Raw genomic sequence first — 23,328 nt, forward strand, 5'->3', positions numbered from 1 at the left:
AAGTAGTGTAAATCACATCAGTCTGTACCTGGCAGGAACAGTAGCCAAAATTTGCCTAACTCTGTGCTGCTGCTGCATCCAGATACAATTCTAGCATAACAAACCTTCCTCTTGGCCCTTTGCTTATGTCCAGTCTTTGCAAATGAGTCTGTGGCTGTTCTCAACTCCTGCCACTGGATTGCTCCTCCAGTCAAGGGTGGGCAGTTTAGTGGGCTTGTAAATACATACAAGGAGTGGAGAAAGGGTGCAGGTCTCACCATGCAAGTTTAAAGTCTTCACAAAAATATATACAGTGGGACAAAAGTTAATGGCAAAACAGGCAACAGTGCTGCTCACTGGAAGAATATCTCCCATCAACCAAGACAATAAATAACAATATGTACTGATGCCAAAGTCAAAGTTCTGGTATGGTCTGAGGTTGAAAACTCTTACACTTAAAAAGGAAACAAAAAGGTTAAATGCCTTCCCATCCTCATCTGCCATAAAACTTGTGTTATGAAACTTCTAATAAAGCTAAATCAAAGAAGGACAACACCCTATGCATGTTCTTTATTGCACCTTTCTGGGGTACAGGGAAATATTACCAATAGAAGAAAATCTAAAATTAAGAACTCCAGGACTAATGAAATTCAACTGATTTCCCCAGACCTGAGTACTGTTTACTTCCTCTCTCAGACATATGTATGAAGAGTTACGTGAAAAGCTACTCCAACACAACATCTCCTGGCATCAAGAATCAGTGTCACATCAGCATTACAGGACAGATTATGAGCCCTCCAGCTGCTCACAGTGGTCCACCACAGGCCATCAGTCTGCTATTCTCCTTCATGAAGCAGTTTGAAGGATGTCCTTCATGAGCACGTTTGATTCTTACGACTCTCACAGGTATTTTTGACTGCCATGTTCCTCCTTTCTGCTCCTGCTATAAACATGTAGCCTGCCTTCTTCACCCATACCAGCAACAAGAATTTTGGTTACCCTGTCCTAAGCCAGCACTCCTCTTGCTAGGGATTCACTTGATGCCACATCCAGCCTAGGGAAAGGAGGGATGGCCCATGAGCAGAAGTGCGTAGGAATACACCAGGACATATCATAGTGCAGATCAATAAAGTGAAAAGATCTGCAGGTTTTTATAGCCCATTCTCTACAGATGGGAAAATCCTGGCCCATTATACTCTGTCTATCTAACACAGGGCTTAATACCACCTCCTCCAAGTGGAATAGGCACCTGCAATGGTTGGGTGATAAAAGACATTTATCTCAATATTTTCTGGAAAAACTGACAATGAATGAAGATGAGAAATCCTTGATTAAGACCTGGGAAGCAGAGACTGACACAAATTTATGAACTTTTTTACAATACCTGTATTGTTTGGTGGTGAGTTTTTTCCCCTACTCAAATAGATACAATAAAAACAATCCTTCAACTCAAATTCTGCAGTGAGGAAGAATACAGAAGAAGAATAGCTTTGGCTTTCTCAGACAAAACAAAACAAGTATAAGGTTAAGAAAATGCATTAACTTCACAATGAGAAAGGCAAACTAGATAATTTATTTGTACAAGGGATCCATAATACAGGATTTTTAAGTACAAAAGACTTTTAACATACTGTATTTTTAATACCACCAATCTATTTTACTGCACCTTCCAAACATTTACTAAGTCCTGGAAATGCAGATAAACATCTTTTTCCCCATTTCAGACAGAGAAACTGAGCACAGACATAAATTTCTCCTGGAAATGTAAAACACAAGATAAGAGCACTTCCATGCACAACAAAAGTCCTACCCAAAGTCCATCAGAAGCCCTACAAGCCTTTCCAAATATTTTAATGGGGATTCATGACCTAGATGACCTAAGAGTAGCTTTCTTTGTCAGTCATTAAGCTCTTAGACTGATCACTTCTTTCAGCAATCACTTTAACCAATCTGCATTTTGGACTGCAACTCTGTCAGGGGAACTATGTGGATTTCATGGAAATGCTATGGAAGGATGAGGACTTCTCTGAAGGATCCTTCAGCAGTTCACTAGAGACATCATGTCCCCACCCTGTACTCAGTGCAGTAGGCAGTAAGGTTAAAGATGGAGATACACACCTGTTCTGAAAACATCTTAACATGATTTTTCAACTAAAAGCAGCTTTGCAGATTATATACACTTGAACACCAGAAGCTTCAGGGGTGGGAAATCAAGCATGAAAGACCTCATATTCCAGCTTCATATTACCACTAAATGCTCTTCATTATTTTTTGCCATCTTTAAATGGAAAGGACAGATTTTCACTTAATCTTCTCTATTAGCACCCAAAGAATCATATCTCCTGTCATATATGTATATATATTATTGGTGACTGTAATGTTAACATGAAGGCAGAATTCAGTTCTATCATTAAACTTGTAAATTCATTTTTGACTGTGACGCTCTCCTACTCTGCAAGTACAGATTAATACAATGATCTACATTTCCTAGTAGCTGGATGTCCATCTACCTTAAATGCCACATGTAACTGTTTGGGAAACTTAGAGACTTATACATATAGTTGTTATTGTATGCATAAAATAGACACACAACATATACAGACTGATACTGAGCTGAAACATGAGAATCCAATTCTATTTTAAAAGAAAATGAAATATCTCAGTATGTAAATGGACACTGAGCTTATGTCATTCACAACTACTTTCTGTGTTTTGGAATAGCTGCTTTTCAAAACTTGCCATGGGCAGTTTTTTCCGTGCCTCTGCTTCTGGCCATTATGTCAGTTTTTAACCCACACCCTCAACCAGGCTTGAGATTTTGTTTACACATTTTTATCTACCGTATGTCTCTTTCTGATGGCTAAATTACAACTAGTCTTTTTAGCCAATATTTTAAAGGACTTGGCATAAACATAAATAGCAGTTGCAAAGATGATATGAGAAAAAAATTTTTTTGAATAAAACTGGAGGTATTAAGACACTTAATGAGCATATATGTTTGCAATAATTGCACCAAATACAATTTTTCAAGGACTCCTCATTTACTAGTGGGAATAGGAAAAATGTATTAGTCACCAAACAGCACTCACTACCTCTGATCACTACTCAGAATTTCCCAATGTTTTCTGGTCAGTAATGCAGCAATGCAGCATTTCTTGGCATGTCTGTGCAAAGTGAAAAGAATATCACAAGGTGGTTTTCTTGGCTATGACATTCCCAACAGACTGTAGCATGTGTCAACAGAAAAAACAGAGTGACGTGCCTTCTACTTTAATCGACAGATACATTACATGCCAGAAAACAGCAAAAATATCCTTTTTACTGTAACTTCTAAAAAGATTTCTAAAATCTGATCTATGAAACAGTTCAACAGAATAAACCATGTTCACTCATGATGAGTTTGACTGTATTTAGATTACTTATTATATAAAGATCATTATCCTTGATATAAAACTGTCACATATTAAAAAAGACCCTATATGCAGATAAAGGTTCCCCAGAGAGTGTCTCAAACCCTCACCATATTCCAGAGCTCTGTATATCATATTTGGGGCTTTTGAGTTAACCAGAAGTCATACAAACGTACATGCAACCAGACAGCTCGTTATTGACTTTGTTTCTGAGGAGGCTTATGTACGTTATTTATTCAGGCAGCTGTAAGAAATAGAGTGCTCTTATGCAACATGCTCCACATTTGACAGATTCACATAAAAGTATGCAGTGGTTATGTCAGTGCATTTGGTCAAATCACACCCTGCTTTTATTATATTCATGAAAAAAAAAGCATTAGACATGTCGCTCTGATATAACAAGTTCTTCTGGAAGAGGGCCACAACCAAAACACTGCAACAATTTTGTGGTTACTGCTAGGTTCGCAAACAAATTTACACTTTAAGTCCTTTTTTGGTGCTGTGTATGGCTGGTCATTTCATAAAATAAGCATTCTCTAACTGTTTTAATTTTGCTCACTGCTTTATAGCAACTGGGGCTTTGCAATAGTGGTTGGTTCCTCTTCCAATAAATCTTGGTGATATGCAACAACAGACAGGATTGACTCTTACGTTCTCCAGCTGGCACAATTGTACATGTTCATAAATTAAATTAATCTAGTTCCTTACACAATGTAGCTGTGAGCAAGAACTGCAGACCTGGAATTCTACCTTCTTCTACAAAGCATGAATAATGATTACTTCTTAGGTGGGTGTGTGAACATTCTTGTTTTAATAGATCAGTCTCACAAAAGAAAGATTGCACCATGAATGCCACAATTATTTTTAATGTACTATCAAAACCCATCAAAATTACTGGCTACCTGATGTTTCTAATATATCACACCCCAGATTAATTATCTTTTTAAAGTCCTAACTATGTATCCTAACTAAAATGTGGGGAATCTTACTGATGGATCAAATTAAAACCTCTACTTGCCCACTCAACCTAAAAGACTTGAATATGCCACTGAGGCTGGTCTGGAGAAAAAAGGTCACAAACCCTAATTTTTAAATACTTGCCAGTCATTTGAGTTGTTCTGTAGGACTGCAATTCTATTTTTAAATTGCTATGAATTTCAAGTGTCTGTACAATTTTGAGATTTTTATAAAACAAATCCATAAATTAAATCCTTCAGAGGATACTGGATAGGGGAACAGAACACAGTAAGTAATACTGCTACTAAATCATAGGAATCACAACTGGAAAAGAACAAACATCTGTTCTTCTGTATGTATTAATGGAAACAATGGAACATAGTAAATGAACATGAAAATATCTCCTTGAGAAGTAGTATTATTAATCCACCAGCTTCAACTGACTAATCTCCTCATAACACCTTAATACTAATAGCAAAATAAATTATCTCTTTAAATGGAACATTTAGTCTGCATTCAATACAGCCTTGTCATGTTGACACTAGTAAGTTAATAAACAAGTGGGTATTAAATTAGAATATGGGAATAAAATATACACTACTTGAATCATCTGAGGGGAAAATACATATTTTCAGTCATCATTTTAAATTGTTAAAAACCTATTAGACAGTAAGATCACAGTAAATACACAACTTCAATATGCTCTAATTCTGTGCAATTTATGAGATTTAAGCAAATATCAGTGAGAGTTTTAATTTGGATCTCCCAACAGCTAGACAGGATTATTGTGAGTGTAATAGTTTTATGTTCAAGTGGGATTCTACTGTATTAAACTCTTTGTTAAACAAATCAGTCAAGCTCTCTCTCTGGAATTTTAATTTGCACCTTTGTAGATGAGCAGTGTTTCACTTTTAATGTTTGATTATCAGCACGTACTTTAAAGAGGCAAGATCTTACCACTTATTATGAGTTTTCTTTCATTTTCACTTGAGTAGAATTATATTTTAGTTCAAAAAGGTTATTGCCTTTAGTTATGTATCTCCCAGGGCATTTAATTTGCAGTAAAAAACTCTCTGTAAAAAATGTTGCCATGTTGTCAACTTAACTAAAATCTGTTTTCTGCCAGGCTGCCAACGTTTGCTATCATGTTAACTGCAATAGCCCCATCCTTTACCAACAGCAGTCAATAGCAGTCCTCTCAGCAGCAGCACCAGAATTGGTCTGGACACAGAAATACAGGTCTAAAGCTTCCATGTCAAGGCAGCTCATTGCAAGACCCTTCAAACTTTTTTAATGATGTTTCACTCTGACTCTTTCCTGCCAGGTAGGTAGCACATAAATGAGCCATCTTACCTCATTCTGATTTTTAGATCTGCTTTCTTACTCTAGTTCCAGTTCAGAATTTGAGAAACATTTCTAAGCCAAGAAGGACTTCTCCATCCCCCTGGCTCCCTAGCCGTTCCTCTCAGCTGCCACTCAGTCACCATGCAAACTGCACAGAAAACGCAATAGCAACTCCAGGTTGCACCAGGGACTCTGCACTCGGCCACTCTCAGTAGATCTTGATCTACTGATTCACCACACAGCAGCACCGTTACAGTTGCTTCTCACCCAGGTGTTTTCATGGGAGTCAATGGAACTGTTTTCATCAATAAAGTCTGAAGCCTTTTAAAAGATCCTTAATAAATTGTTAAGAACAATTATGTCGCTGTCTTAAGTCTCACAAGAAAGTCTAAAAGACTGTAGACCAATAATAACTAATGATTTGGGCGTTCTTATGAGATACTAAACGAAAAAGTTAAGTTCTTGCTCTCAGTAATGCAGTGGAGAAGCCTAAGCTTTGGTGTCATACACCCAGATGGATGTTCTGGATATTCTGGAATGGGCAGGTTTCTCGCTCTCTCTCTTTTGATTTCCCTTTGTCTCATGTCCCAACCAGACAGTGCTGATTCTCAGAAAATATTGCCAATAAAAGATTAATCACAACTGATGTATTCCCCTCACCTCCACTTCGGTTTCACTGTTCTGGCACTTTCCAGTAAAAACCTTCTCTGCCAAAAATGCTCATCCAACTCTGTCTGCTGTTGCATGCCTGGAGGGTCTCAGTGGAAAAATAAACATCTCTTCGCTGTTGGATGGAAGCCTACGATGAATGTATGTTTAATACAGAGACAAGTAGTGATGCTAGGTATGAACGTGCAACCACTTCTGACCTTCTTCAAGACATATCATGTGGAAAGAGAAAGGCAAGCTTATTTCACTCATGATGAATCCATGAGATCAATTACAAACCTCTCCTTTTATCCACTGCATATTGGCTAACAGTCTCAAAGTTTCCTTCAAAGGCAAAATTTAAGTTCTAGCTAATGTCACTCTTAATTAGAAACAAGTAATGACATATCTTATATAAGATTTTATTCCCAACTTCAAAAGGAGCTACCTAGGTTTGTTTGGTGTCTTTACTTTGAAGAAAATGTCTTTTATTACTTATTTTAGTACAACACATTAAAATCAAATATCTCCTATAGCAAAACGATTCAAGTCCCTGGAACTCAAATAATTTTCTAATAAAAAATGCATGAGACAAATAAATGCACTTTATGTTCCACAAGAAAAGGCAGTTTCAACAGGCTAATGCTCAGAGAAAATTCATTTTATCAACCAGCCATTTCATTCTTTGGTGCTGTTACAAGCTCCTCGCGGTTGCTAAGCAACCATAATTCATCGTACCTTTTAATGGATACTCTGCTACTGCTGAGAACATTAAGGTGAAGAGAATAAATGCCTTGGGTGAATCTTGAAATCTTTCATTATGCATGTCATTCTATTTCTGTAATGCTATAATGCTGAAATGTTTCTGTGGCAGGAAACTGAGTTGTGGTAATTGCATATTCCACTCATATATGTTTTGTAAGCAGAGCAGCACGTACTTGTCTAAAATGAGCTATTTCTAACATGATTGAAATTGGACTTTTCTACTTCTAAAGGTAGTAAATAAATCTGAGGGGAAAAAAAAAAGAATGAGTCTGGAGTAAAATGTCTTGAAATTTTCAGCAAGAGTGACAAAATCCTATGGCATAAATTGAAAGTAATCAAACAGGCTTGATTGTAACACACAGTGGTACCAGTGGTATGTGAATACATGCTACACAATTGAAAATGCAAAAAACACAATAAAGAAACCATATATCCTGTGCAACTTGCATCTTTTTAAACGCATGACATTCAAAGACAGATGTGTGTATGGTAGATCAGGCATCTCTCTCTGTATTATTAAAACAAACCTCAGGTTTCAGCTGAATGCCAATAACGAATATTATATACATTTCCCACCCTGTTGTTTAGGGCCTTTTCTCCTCTTGAAAAATACTTCCTTATACCAGCCAAGGGGGTACCAGCGTGAATACAATTTCACAATTAGGTTTGTATTTTCCAAATAAATAGTAAAGACATTATAAGTTAAGATGAAGTGCTCAGATGCTTTCAATGATCGATAGCACTACAAAACCCTAAGATGGATTTGTTTCTGTGGGTTCAACCTGCATTTCTGATCCTGATTATCTTCTTTGACACCTGTGTATACCAGGTGAGGTGCTCTTAAGAAAGCAGCTACATGCAGATAGGATGTGAATTAGTTTTTCTTGTTTTGAACATCAAATTGAGGTTTGTATTTTATTTATTTTAGAAAGAACAGAATTAGTCTTGGAGAGAAACTTGTTACATTTTTTTCTGTGTACCCTTTAACTTCACTTTCCTTTTTACATGTCTGGGCTTGTCAGTGGAAATGCTAAGTGACAAGCAGTATTTTCAGTTCTCTTCCTCAACCATTTACTGCACTATCCTATCAGAGGCTGCTAACCTCAAACTCATCTTGAAGCTGCATGGGCAATAATTCTGTGTTGTGCAAGGAGGACCAGTTGGAGAGCTCTTACAACCCTATCTGTTTTGATGTTGGAAAGGAAAGATAAAGTCAAACCTTTTGCTTATTCTATCCAGCTGTTGCTGAGTGTTTTAAAATTACCTTTGCTAATCCGCTATTTTCTTTTACATGACTGATGCATTTCCAAGTATTTTGGCAATACACTTCTTTCATCACATTGTATGAAGGTGGAAGACCTCTTTCTCTGAGAAACCATTTGAAATGTGTTCCTCAGGAAAGCAATCTGGACGAAAAAGAAGGGGAAGATGTTGCGTATATGTACACAGATTAAGAGAGGAAACTGATGGGGTTGCAGGAGTTTGAGACTTTGCATCAATCTACTCTAAAGTGATTGTACTTGTTGAACAGCACAAGGGAAAACCAACACGCAATAGTAACAGGAGAAGTAGGAAAGACTTAAGAAGATCCAAATCTGTAATAATGCAAAGTTAAAATAAATGCATAAATATATCAAACCAAATTATTTCTTTCCATTTTTTGTATTCTTCTCAAGTATTCATACAAATCTACTTTTCAACAAAAGAAATAATACTTGACACACCCCCTCTTTGAAAGCACACTTGACTTCTCTTTCCCCCTCTTTTAGTTTCCTTCCTCCATTATTCTTTCTTTTGTCTACTACTAGTGACAAAAAACAAGAATGTGTGTTTTATAAGCACTGTCTGATTATTTTCTAGTAAGGAAAATACTGCCTTTCCTCAAACCACTGATGCTTCCTCCAAAAACATCCACCAAAGTAAAAGGCTGAGATAAAGGAGCAGTAGCTTAGCTGTCTGACTTTCAAAGACTGTTTCACCCTTGTAAATGTAATTTGCTGATGCAAATCACTCATTCCCTTCACTCCAAACATTTGCTATGCACAGTTTCATCAGTGGAGTCTGCATGCACCTGAAGAATGCCTCAAAAATTGTCTCCTAATACTGATTCTCCTCGCTCTTTTCTGCTGCAGGAGGATGATGATTCCAGTAAGTAGCTACAGCCTGGAAAAGTCTTAGGAAGGCAGAATACTGAACCACTTCTGACCGTTTATATTCTCCTACTTAAGTTATCAAAACTAAGGGAACAAATTGTGGACTTCCACATGGGAATAAGAGATGTGGAATTATAGCAGTCATGCTTCAAAGTCTTCCTGAAAAACATTTTGTTACATTTCTTGGAATCACTTGATCACATCTACAGAAAGACAGAGGCAAATCCTTAAGTGTCATCTTAAATGGAAAAAAATGTCTTACGTGCAGCAATATGATGAATGCTACTTTCAAAAATACTATCTTTCAAAAGCCATAGTACTTTGTCTTGAAACATTTAATTGTGAATCAGATACAAGCTTACATTTGATCAAATCTACAAGTCCTAAAGTTAAGAAAAAGTATGCTTAGGCAATTCATTGCTTCCTCTGGTGCAAACCTGCTTTGGCCAATATCCTGCAGTTTTAACAAGGGTCAAAAATAATATAATAAAAGAATGCAAAATTAATATTTGAAGCTTCACTGTGAAGTAGAGAAAGAGGATACTTAATATCATTTATCAAAGTAGGTAGAGAACAGCAAACCGAGACCTAACCACTGGAAGGTCACAGCCAATAATGTTTCTGCAAATAGAAATGGGTTGCAGAAGCATCAAATGCAAATTACTGTTTGCTGGAGAATTTTAATAGAGTTCTACGTCACATTATAAAATGTTTAATTGTAACCCCGTTTTAATAACACCATCTGATTAAATGAGAAGACGCCTTGCTGATCGCAATTACAATCTGTCAAACTGCATATTTATTTACAGTTTGGTTTCCTAAAACCATAAGATAAAAAAAGGAAACTCTATTCAGCTTGTCAGCAAACTATAATTATTGTGTATCCTTCTGTCAGTTTCTGCATAAAACTTTTGGTTCTAAAATGGATCTAATTATAACTACATCAACATTTTTATAAATGCTTGCTTTCCCTTCCTTCCCCCTCCTTCCTTCATCAGTGAATTCTTTGTTGCAAACTCAGGAGAAGAAACTTCTAAGTAACATTTGTTTCTCTGTTTTATCTTTTCTAACCTAAGTTATTGTTAGAATACAGAAGACTCTATTCAATGTAAATATTATTTATGACAGTGCACCTTCCTAGCACTGCACTCAAGCAAAGCCACGGGATTAGGACTCTCTATTGTTTTTTTTTTTCTCCTTTGGCATTAATGTCTTGAATATCAGCTGAGAAACTCTTTCCAAGTATATCATGTAGCTCATCTTCTACAAAGTCTCTTTATTGTAATTTATAACCTTTCACAAGAAACAATTTGCCAGACAAACAAGAAATGAGTCCAAATGTCTGAACACTAGTGTATGTATCAACCAGTTACAGAAATTACATCTCAAAGAAAGGTCTATTAAATCATCCAGCCCATCTCCCAGCCAGTGCAGGATTTTCCCATACGTACATGTCCCAGTGCTTTAGCACTACCTGGCAGACTATTCAGATGACATTATAGGGTTTTTTTTCCAACCTTCACCCATTGCTTATTTTTATCGCATTACTTGCAGTGGCATTTCTTAAGTATCATAAACATCTATTCCTTCAGCCTAACTTTCTAAGTAATAGATGATGATGATAAATAAATATATTGAAAATATGCACATAAACAATTTCATAAAATAACACACTATAGCTGAACCTTCAAGAAGAGTTATTTTGCTCAGTGTAGGTTATGGGCTAATACAATCTGGATCATGATTACATGCTAATAAGATTTGGGAAAAGCTGATTATTTTTCTACTGTTTCTTAAATGGTCAAGTCAGCTGTGAACCAAACCAGTCTGAGTTAATATACTTCCTCTTGATTATTTATTTCCTAGCTGTTCCATCAACATCTATTACCTATCATTCATTCTTAGATAAATATACATTTTATAAATATAAATATATACATACATAAGCACACATTAAAAATAAAAATAAATAAAAGACTACTGAGAAGATTAAATGGTCTGCATTAACCTCCACTGACTGCTGGGTTTTATGCATACAAGGAAGTAGGTGAAATTTTAAGGTTGAGAACCTGTACCCAGAGCTTGCCTGAGGAGTCTGTGCAGTTGACATTAGAGAAATTCTCTAAAAAATAATTTAGACAAACATCTGTCAGAAATGACAAATGTATGGAGTATCCTGCTTACGGGGAGATGACCTTTTAAAGTCCTCCCTTGGACTAGATTAACAGAGGGACCTTAGGGTTCCTTCTGGACCAATTTCTGCAATTGGGTAAGTAATACAACATTCAAGCTGTACTGAGCCAGGATCCAAGAGGTCAGGTTATTCATGTAACTTTTTCCTGTAGCACAGCTTTGCTATACTGTCTTTAATTATATGATAATCAAAATAATAAAAATTGTTTCAAAACAGCACATTAAAAAATATTTCTTGTCTTCAGTCTGGTTACAGTTTGCACTAGTTTTCCAAATGTTACAAAGAAAACCATTTCAGAATTATGACAGCGGAGTATGGATCATTATTGACAAACACTTTTGCTGACACACCCTTAATCTGATATAATTGGAAATCTAAATTTTCACAATTTATGAACAAATGAAAACATCTGCTATAGTGCTATCCACTGTTTCTGTTAAAACTCTGGGAAAGCCCCTGCTGTAGCTGGACAGGATCAACATTAGGCCAGAGTATTTCTGAAAATCCCACTGAGATTTTCAGGCAGTCACAGAGCCCCTAAAATGCAGTTCAGAGGCAAAGGCTGCAAACAACAAAGTTAGTGCAACATTGCCAGCCACATTTAAAATTACATAGGCCAGGCCTTGGGCAAAAGCTTTTATTTTCATGTGTTTTCCCCTCCCTGCATTCATGAAAGCTGATGGCCAAGTGAGAAGAAACACATGTGCTGTGAAACCGGCCCTAATGCTTGGGAGTTTGGGGCAGTGGAGCATCGAACTCTGTGGTTAGACCGATACTTCACTTCTCCCTAGAGCTGACTGCATTTCAAGGGCAGGAAAAACAACCCTCACATATTTTTCCTTGGCTTTTAAATAAGGCTACTGTATCACTTCCAGGTGGCATGATAGTTTAAAGGTCTCCGCTATCATTATATGTAGTCACTGTAATAGGTTTATGTTAGATGTGTAACACATGGCAGTTAATTCCTGCCTTTATTACATTTGAGGACTTCTGCTAGTTCTAATATTGAAAGTTGTTTCTCACCACACTGCTGTCCACCTTTGTATTGCTGATCATCAGATGTGAAATCAACTCCTAGCAATATTTTAGTTATTAAGGGTCCCACAAAGCCGAGTCACCTTCTTCCTCTCCCTTAAGATCTGTCTCTTTCATCCCTTTTTCAACTTGGGACTCATCTGTATTTGTATATTGTGAATTACATTTTATTGTTTTTTTAATAAAGTAAATGTATTTCTATTCTACAATATAATACTTTGCAGATATGAGGGATTGATAATGCAAATACCTATTTGTACTGTTATTAGTACATTAACTTCTTAGCTAACTAGTAACTACAAAAGCACTTCAAGACACAAGAAAGCTGAGAAGAACAGAGTACCACCAGCATTACTTTTCAAATTATGTGGTTTGTTTTTTCTAGAAAATATAACTTTTACAAGTCTTGCCAGTGGTTATTTTAGACCATATACTTTCTGTCAGGCAACTTATGCTGCACTTAATATCCAGATCAGCACTAAGCCTATTGCACTAAACACTTTTTATGCTACTTCATAAGAAAGGGGAGTGTAATAAAATTCATTAAACTGAGATCCCACACTTGAGTATTATGTGTAGGAAACCGAAGCTTAGTTACTGAGATAATCTCTCAAATTCTTTATGTGTGAACGAAGGTAATCTTAAAGTGTATTAGAAGGAAGGCCAATCTCTGAATAAAAAAGTGTTGCCTTCTCATCAAGGGCCTCATCCTGTAAACCCTCCACACACAGGGCTTTTTGCTAAATGACCAGAACATCTAATTCAAAATATTGTGGTTTTGTTTTTTTTTCTGTTTAGGTAACTTTTGTAAGGATGAAGTGAAGGCACCTGTAGCCCAATATCACCAGTGTCAGGAAGTGGAATTTCAAAGATGGGATATGAAGGAGCCTCATCCTGTCATCCATTAGGTATGCCATGTCTCACTTCAGCAACTAGGCTACTTCCCTTATTAAGTCAAATAGCAAAGGTACCTATTATTAAACTTACTGTCCGGCACTGCAACCTCACTTATAACCCAGAGATTTGGAAAAAATTTCTACAGTGTAGCCATGTGCAGTACCTTGATTGAATCTGTTGCATCTACTTTAATATTTGGCTCTAGTTTCACTCTCTATTTGATGTACAATGTGGATCCACAATTTGGGGAGAAAGGGGATGTTGCAGATGCTACATCCTGTCTTTTACATTCCCTTTCCAGCAGAGGGCTTCAGTGATTAACATTGTGATACATACTTACATATGTATATATATGTATAGATGTTCATATACATATTCCTGTATTCATGTATATATGTATACATATGTATGTACCCCAAGCACTGCAATCTGCATCATCTCCAGGTCAGGGGAGGAACACAGAGTGCCATGTCACTACCTGTAACATCTCTTTTGCATCTTTTCCTTCCCTGCAGGTTGATTGAAATAGCAATGTTGGGTACACACTGATAACATGTAAGGTAAACTAATGCCTTTGTCCACTTTCAGATGGAAAGGGTTCAGTTCTGTGAGTTTTGTAACTGAAAGATACGCATGAGCATGCCTTAGAGGTGTTCCTCACTCCATAATGCTTCTTGCTGCCACTACATACTTTTTTGTAAATCCTTTTTGTAATTGTATCCATCCACGATATGCACAGAAAATGAATTAGAAGATTCATTTTCATATCTTTATTGTTCAAATATAGAGGCAGCAGCATGTAGAACATGCCATAAATGCAGTTCAAAGGTGTGGGAGTGAGGCTACAGAGATCCTAAATTGCATACATGTGGCTGAAGTACAGCATTACACTAGCAGTGGAGGTTAAGGATTTACACACTGTCCCCAGGGAATCGCAACATGAGAAAGGGTATTTACATAGTGCCTCTCTACAGACTTTGGATAAATGAAGGAGGGGGGGAGGGAAACAGAGAGGCAGACATCAATCTAAAATTAATCTTTATGTTATTGAAAGGACTAGGGGAGGAGTAGATATCCTCACACTTTAAGCATTTCTTAATTGCCTTGAGAAAGAAGAACAACAAGGGATAAAAATAAGAAATGGGTTATTTCTCCAAATAAGAAATTATTATTTCTCCAAATCTCAAAACACTACTGAGTAGGATTTTTTCTTCTCTTCCCGCTGCAGAAAGTCAGTGCAAAACTCCAACAATGATACTTATATTTCTGTAAAACCACTGAAACAGATAAAAACCCCGTGAGACTAATTGGACCTTTTAAATTCCTTCAACTCAGAAAAATCAAGAAATCCAGGAATGTGGTTTTTCTCCTTCAGTGAATAAAACATTTTGCTAAATACCTATGACTCTTCATAGGCAAGACTAGCAAAAAGAGAATTCACACTCTGTTCTAACAGGTGACACCAGCATGAAGCTCTGGGTTCCTGGTGTCCCAGCCTTCAGCAAAGTCATGCAGCACATATGAACTTCCAGCATGAAAATGACATCCCATAGTGGAAATGGTTTTGTCCACACAAGATATCTTTCTACTCCCTGACCAAGATGGGATGACATGATGAATGCAGGACAAATCCACGAAGGATGTGCAGTCTTCTCAACTGTTTTCTAGTTTCAAGGAGTGCAAATGTATGCATTTAAATAATGAAACAGGTGGAAGGAGAGGCTACTCCAACTGATGCACAAAATTCTCCCTTTCATCCGCACTGTGGGCTTCTCCTTCTTTTTTTGTCTTCACAAAAGCATCTTCACAGTTTTCAAGAAAGACATTTACTTTTTTTTTTTTTTTTTTTTTTTTTTTTTTTTTTTTTATTTTGTTTTTTGTTGTTGTTTTTTTTTTTCCAAAGACTGAACCTTCCGAAACATTTCATTATCTTGCTGCTTTCGACAACTACATGTGATTTTTAAAGCAGCAGATTAAAGTCAACAATCTCTGCTGCTGAAACCCCTGAATTTCTGACATTTTCTGAGAGTTATGTTTTCTCTATTTGCATACTCTATTATCTGTTTTGTTTGACACTTGCAGCTATGATGCTGCTTATGCATTAATCACTGCTGTGAGTACCTCACATGTGAGGTGTTGTATAATCTAACAACCGCAAGTGAAGGCTTCCTCTCCGTGCCATATTCATCATGTCTTAGCCTCTGCCTATCTGGTTAAAGTCTAAGAAACAATAATTAATACCGCTACACATATATTTTTTCTTACTTTTTAATGTAGCAAATAAATTCCTATGAGACAATGTCTAACTGCTGTGAAAAAAGTTCACCAAAACATTTTCTACAGAAGGGTCTTTTCAAATATAAAATGTTCCACCTTGTTATTTCTTCTTGAAATGATACTGAAGTTGTTTTCCCACTGAAGTTGTGAAATATGTGAGCCACATGGAGTCTCAACAACCACACTCAAATAAACAGAATGCTGTATTTCCCAACTGACAGTAAATCAACAGTTTCATCGGCAATTTAAAAAATGAGACCTGGAATTATTCTAAAAAGAGTTCTGGTCATTTGTGTACAAACATTTTCCTACAGTAATGAGCAAATATTTACTTGCTCTATCTTTAAGGTAAGTTCTTATTACTTACAGACAGAAAGTATAGTTTTACCAGATACTTTAAGACTATAAAAAAACCTAATTTAATGAAAAACACTAGCCACAAATATTTTCACAGCAATTTTATTCCTAGCTGACCTCAAGAAGGTAGGGTCCATCAATAGCCTGTACACACAGAGTGCTTTCTTCCACTCTGCTGATTTCCTCTTGGGAGGGAAAAAATGTAGAGGTGCTACCAGCTGAAGTACTACCAGTGGTGTTGCCCCTACCATGTATGCATGGACTAATGTTCACTGCTGAGAGCCCCCGAGAGACAGCGCGACCCACAGGAAGGTTCTGGTGACCCCTGCTATAGTGGAGGGTCTTTAAACCAGTCCCAGATAGAGCACATCTTTTTGAGAGATGCCCCATCTTCATTTCAGTCCTCAGAGGACCAACCATCCCCCATAGTACATTATCTAAATGGTAAATCTCTGTCACTGTTAAAAATGCATGCTTTGTTTCCAGTCTGATTGTATACAGCTGGTATTTCTAGACATTGGATGTTTTAATGCTTTTTTATAGCATGATGAAGACCCTTCTACCATCAGGTATACAATATGCAGGTATTTATAAAACCTTGATCAAGCTACATCTTAATCAGCTCCTCTATATATCCTTTCTGTTGTCTATCTTATGACAAAAGAATGGAGCAGACATCAGAAGTAAGGAAAGATAAACATGACGTCCCAGAGCCCTTGATGGAATAAATCACCATAATTCTACTGGAGACAATAAAGTTATGTCCACTGACATCAGATGAAGATTTGGCTGTGTATCCTTACGGTTAGGCTGTTTGACAAAGCATACACTAAGCATTGTAACCTTTTGCCACACAAGGATTATTTCAGTAAGAAAATCCAGCTTGTAAAATATGTAGGTTTTTTTTTTTTTTAAAAAAAAAAAAAAAGAAAAGAAAGATATCCTGCAAGAATACAAAGTTGCTTAATAAGTGAAAAAAAAACCACTTTAAAACAAGATGTTCCATGACCTTAGCTTTATGATTTGGTGGTTCTGATGGCAATAACTCACTGCAATAAAATTTGGGGTAGAAGCAGGTCTATGTAGCATAACAGTAAATTTTGATGTAAACTGAAGACCAGAGCCTGGTAATGAGGCACAAATGTGAAGTATTCACAAGAGAATAAAAGTATCTTTTACCACTGGCATGCAATATAAGCTAGAAGAAAGTATCCAAGCATGATTCAAATCTCAACACTTAGGTTAGAAGGGGTAAATCTTTTGTTTTGTTATGAAAATTATTCATCTTCATCAGAAATAAAAAATTTCTGTTTGAGTCAGTAGTTTGCACTAACGCTTAAAGGTGCAAAAAACCCCCAATTGTATAGGTCAGCCTCAACATGAGTCATGAATACTGAATTTAAACTAATATATGTGAAACTGGTAAAACAAAATCTCTTAAATACATCCCAGCTACAACAACAATCTCATGTACTGGATTTATTAGCAACTGCAGTGTGAATAAGAAATACTAGCTTCATTCTACCTGAGATGAAAAATGAGGAAAAAAAAAGTATCTGTCCACTTTCTTCTCTGTTATACAGTACCACATTTTGTTTAAGATATTACTCTCTCATGGGCTGCATATCTAAAAAATATAATTCATGAAAAAGTATAATGTAATTGTTTGGGCTTTGATGAATTGGGGCATAATATTAAATAATTACTCATTGCCTTTATTCTTCTGTCAAAGCATGCAAAAAAAAAAAGAAAAGCTTTTTATTGCTTTTTTTTATATAAGGACATGGGCCTTTGTGACACGCATTTTATTTTAAACTAATGCTTCTATTATTCCACATCTGAATAATTATAGCTGACATCATCTACTCTTCTGTGTCCTAGAAGATCTTTAGCTCTAGTCCACTGTTACATACTTTATGCATTATATGAAATAAAATACCTCAAGATTTTGAAAATATTTATTTTAAAAACAGCAATGAAATTGTCTGTAATCACATTTTCTGCTCTGCTTTGAAAGCAGCATTATTCAATATGCCAGTGGTCTTTTCCGTAAGAGCAACATATTAGAAATTCATGCTGCTCTAATACATCTGAATTCATTGATGTACTGCACTCCCTACAGACCTAAAGAAACATTTTGCTTCAGTTTCATATGTCCTGCACATTACCTACTGATGTGGTGGTTGTCAAAACAGTTGTACAGTGGCCTTTGAATTCAAAGTGTGCCTTGACTGTATACTAAAAATGACAATAAACCTAAGTATATACATTATGCTGGCTTTTGTTGCCAGCACAAGTAGAGCATTTGGGAAATAAATCCCCTGATTTTATTGCCTTTTAACATCTTTTCCACTTTAAACTTCAAACCCAGAAATTTGAAGCATTTCAAGAAACTAAAATCACTTTTATTTCTTTCTTGTAAATTTTCTATAGCATACCATCATGAGCCACATTTTCAAAAAGTTCAGCACAAGATTATAAATTAAAGCATTCCAAAAATAGGGTTTTTTTTCCTCTATGTAAAAACAGCACTGTGATTTTTAACCCTGGTTTCTTAGCAAAAAAAGCAACACTCTATAGGATACACTAAAAATCTGAAATAATTTTGCTGATAAAATGAACACACAGTAAAATTAATTTAATAGAAAAAATCCAAAAGCATTTTCACAGATAAACACACATTCTCATAGGGATGGTATATACCTGCATGTGTTTACAAATGTTAGAAGGGTACTTCTTGCGGTCCTTGGAATATTTCAGGAAAATTCATACAACTGCTGTCAGGTCAAGCCTCAGCTGTAACTGAAACCTACCAGGGCTACTTTCAGCTGTAGTAAATCAGGAAGGAATCCCTATATAGGATTCCTATAGGCATGTTGTTACATAGAAACATGCCTACAGGACCATCAGTACATCTCCATTAAACAGCTCTATGTCTGAGATGAGATCCACTTAATAAGCAGGCATAGAAGTCATGTCCATGTTGAAAGAGGACTTTAGAGAGCTCCCACATGTGGCTGACCATGCTGGGGCTGGACTGTGTGTTCATACCACCATGTGTCACATTCTGAACAAATTCTGTAGACCTTTGACCCCCAAATATCCAGTTATAATGAGCGTCTAAAGAAATCTGTATGTGACACCACTGTATAAACTAGTGTGCATGTGCATGGGTGGGTATGCCTGTACTTCACCTAAACATAAAATAGAAATACACAGACATAGAAGCCAATATATGAACTGACAGCAGAATAATAATGAAGAGAAATTTTAGTCATTTTAGTTTTTAAAGTAGTGAGGGTGCAACAGGAAGCCAAATCAATCAAAGAAAACTTCAAAGAAAGCTAATTCCAAATTTAAGTATCAGATACAGTAAATGGCACAGGGAAATTTTCATCTCCCAGCATTGTAAAATTTTTCAGAAAGAATTCCCACAGTGTAAAAAATCTGTAAGAAGCTGATCCCTAACAAGAATTCACTGAGCTGGTAGTGGGCTCTTATTGTGTGTGTTTAAGCATTTCCACAGAGGAGAATTCTTACAGAGCTTGGGGCAAATCCTCCAATCCTCACTCAAAGGGATTTCATCTGCAGCTTGGAGGGAGTGGTGCACAGTGTGAAATCAGGACTTCTAATGGAGGAGTTTTGAAAGGGTTTTAAGAGGGATATGTCCTCAATTTTCAATCTGTCCAAAATCACAGAAATCCTCATCTGAAAATACCTGGTTGTTGAGATGAAAGAAAAATGTTATACTCAGCCTAAAAACTATTTTCCTACTTTGTTTCTGAGCTCACTGTGTTTCCTTTCTCTCATTTGGTTAGCATTAATTAATGTTTTGTCTATAAAAACACCAACTGAAAACCACTCACTAGTTCTAACAAGAGACAAAAAGGAAGCTGTTATTGATAAAATACCAACATGGGGTAAAAACTGGCTAAAAGGCAGCATGTTGAAAGTATTAAAAAAAAAAAAAAGACCAAATTCAATTAGTGACACATTGCACTGCAGCTGAATTTGTCCCAATAAAAGTAAAATTTGCTGAAGATATGAAATTAATTAGGGATAGAGAACAGCCAACAGATTCACTTCTAAGAATAATTTTTCTGAAAATACTCATTAGTGTCCTGAAAAATGAAGCAAGATACATGGTTTCCAAATACCCTAAGCAGTAGTTGATATACCAGAAATTATATGGCACCAAGGCTTTAGATAGACTGGAGAAACTTACACATTATTTTCTGTGTGAAGCAATATAAAAGTGATTTAGGCTTGTTAAATGGATCAGAGTTTGATGAGACAATAAAAAGGAAACTTTTTACTATGACTAAATGAGTAATAGCAAGAGAAAAGAGTCATGTTGAAGGAAAAATGTGAAAGATTCTGGATTATAAAGAAGAGCTTCAAAGCTAAGTAAAGAATGCTAACTCTACAAAATCTTCTGTCTTCATTAGTTGAAAGCCAAAAGGACAATGGGGCCATTCTATTCACTGAATAAGTCACTAAATTCACTGCAGAATTAACTTAAATTATCTTCCTCAAGTTAATTTCTCTCAAGTTATCAAATTCAAATCAGAAGAACTATACTGCCAGTGTTTGAACTGTAGAAAATCATGGTCTTAACATCCTACCAGTTGTACTAACATGAGATGTAGCTTAATCCCCTTGATAGACAAGCTAGCTTGAGTTAAAACTACTGCTAGTTAAGAGTACCTCTTGTGTGCAAAGGGCATGCAAGTTAGGGTTAACAGTTGACTTAGCCCATGATGCTTCAAGGATCATGCTTTATTTATTGAATGAATCCTCAGAAATGGCTGTTAAAATTTAGTGTGTATTTTCTTGACGTCTGATTTTCATTTTTTCTGATCTTCACTAACACTCAATAGCAAAATTGCCTAGTTATATTATTCAGCTTTTTTTGTATTTGCCCTTGATGCAATAATTCATTGTGATGATCTACAAACTCTCAAGGCCCTTTGTTCAGAGCTTGTTGCTAGAGGTTAATGTGGAACATCAGAGCTTAAAAGAATGCACAGTTCTGAGCCATAGCCATGGCTCAAAAGAGGTCACTTCAATGAAATACTTCTTGTCTTGACTAGAGTGCCAAGAGATTATCTTACTTTTTCAAGTCCTTTCATAGCTCTGATTCTAAGAACCCCACACAAGATTTAGCTCACACTCTTTAATGGACACCACGATCTTTGTAGAAATGTAAGCAAAATTCAAAACATTTACATGAAGTATAGTTATATTTCTTTATGAAAATCTGCCTTTCCCCCCCTCCTTCCATTAAGGAACATAACCCTGGGGTCAGATTCTGACCTCAAACACAATGCGTGCAACATCCTAGTAAATCAACAATAACTAAGAAGCGCATAAGAAGCCACAACTAGCTCCCCTGCAGTACATATTGTTGGACATCCTCAGATGGAATGCAGAGCTCCTCAAAATCAAGGCAGCTTTATTTTAACTAAGTTTCAATGAAGCCCTGTGACAAGGCAGATTTTTGTTGTAAATGAACGTTTTTTTGGCCACCACACCCTCTGGCTCTGGGACTGTTAGTCTGAGGGGCTGATGGGGAGCTGAGCCTAGATCCCCTCAGTCCCCAAACATCCATACGCTGTCTCAGCTCCCAGGATTGATTTATTTTCTTTAGGTAATGTGATGGGGAGTTAGCAAGCTGGAAGCCTGAACAGCTTCAGTCCCTACATGCAGAGTCTCCCAGCTGGGACACAGGGCTTTAAGCCTCTGATCCTTCCGTGAGAAGCCCAGACCCTTGGATCTCTAGGAATATGTCTAGATCTCTGTCTGGATCTGCAGTTCCTGAGCAGCCCATCTAGCAGAGTGACTGAAGTCCAGTGAGCCCCACACAGTGCCAGGCCCCATCCTCCTCCACAGGATTTTTATCTGTTTGGCTTAGAATTGCACATCGACCTGAAATAATCTTGTCTGAAGCTGCTGTGCAAGAAGTATACTAATTATTTGTAGAGCCCACTTGAAAATGTAACATGTAAAGTAGCTCTGCAGTTGTTGTAAGCGATTTAACATTCAAAGAAGTGATTTATAATATCAGGCTTCCCAAGATTACAACCATAATGACTATCTGACAGACTTTATAAGCAAATCGTCCAGTCATTTCAATTGGATTCTGGCTGGCTAAGGACTGGGAACTGTAAAAAGGCTATAAGATTTGGCCTAGAATCAGAAATAACATTTGCTGTTTTCCAAACGTGTGGTAAACAAGAAAGGAGATATTAAATTTTTGTACATCTCTCAGCACATGCAAATGAGAGTGAAAAGAGCCTCCTCAGACAAACACAGAACAACGGCCATCTGGATCGAAATGCTGCTGCAGTGGAAGTCAAAGCCTTGAGCCTCCTTTTGTCATTAGCTACATCCGTGTAAAGCTGGAGTAATTCTACTCAAAGGCAGCAGGTAACATCCTGACTTTGAGGAACTTGGCTGTAAAACCCCCACCGCCTCCAGTGGGCGAGGATTTGACATAGGGAGTGTAATGTAAAACCCAGTGTCAGGCCAGCTTGCTCCATCACTTGAGCTGTGCAGGAGCTGGCCCCTTGGAGGATTTCAAATAAGTCTGTATTTCCACGATTTCGCAACTTAAAGCAGAATAGAAGGGAAAAACTAAAAATGCTTACCACAGAGAGAGAATTGGAAAGCAGTGTCCCATCTTGGCCAAGCATGTTGGAAACTGTAATTTCAGGTAGATCCATGTTTTGTGGGTGGAATGGAAGGAGGCCGTTGTGGTTCATGGGATGACACAGAGAGTGGTACCCAGATTCTATCTCATTCAAGTGCACCAGGGAGTGGTCAGGCAATGACGGCGGAGTTATAGGAGGTATGTTAAAATCTTCACTTTCAAGACTTGGGCCAGGAAAAGACTGGGGGAAAAAAAACAAATGGAAAGTTCTATGAAAATCATGTGAAGTCAATAATAATAAAAATCACACAAAACAACCAAGAAGAGCCCAACTCACATACTTCTAAGCAGAAGCTTCAATTTAACAAAGAGAATATTTTAAACACCTATATAACAGTGGAGTTTCACCATTACGTATGGAGGAAAAATTGCCTCCAAGGCATAAGAATCTCTGATACTTCCACAGCTTCAATTAGAAAGATATTTTTTTTAAAGAAGATGAATTCAAACAGATTGCAAGGGTCCTACTAAAATTTTCCATGAGTGTTTATCTAGCTGAATACCTTTTTCATGGGAATTGTAGAAAAGGAAATGCAATTTATAAAATTAACATTGGCTCAAATGGTTCATAAGACTCCCTGCTACTCAGATCAAGAAATA

At 36.8% G+C, this 23,328-nt stretch overlaps 1 protein-coding gene across 4 annotated transcripts in view; it reads right to left on the bottom strand.

Moving 5' to 3' along the window:
- Positions 1 to 23,328, bottom strand: part of TOX (thymocyte selection associated high mobility group box) — a 254,818-nt gene that overhangs the window by 69,837 nt on the left and 161,653 nt on the right. For all 4 annotated transcript variants that reach the window (XM_026843607.1, XM_026843608.1, XM_026843604.1 and 1 more), the window contains exon 3: positions 22,667 to 22,909. In XM_026843607.1, the coding sequence (XP_026699408.1) occupies positions 22,667 to 22,909 (243 nt within the window). The remainder of the gene's footprint in view (positions 1 to 22,666; positions 22,910 to 23,328) is intronic.

Source organism: Athene cunicularia (genome assembly GCF_003259725.1).
Source record: "Athene cunicularia isolate RWA chromosome 2 unlocalized genomic scaffold, athCun1 chr2_part1, whole genome shotgun sequence".
In the NCBI taxonomy this organism is placed as follows: Eukaryota; Metazoa; Chordata; class Aves; order Strigiformes; family Strigidae; genus Athene; species Athene cunicularia.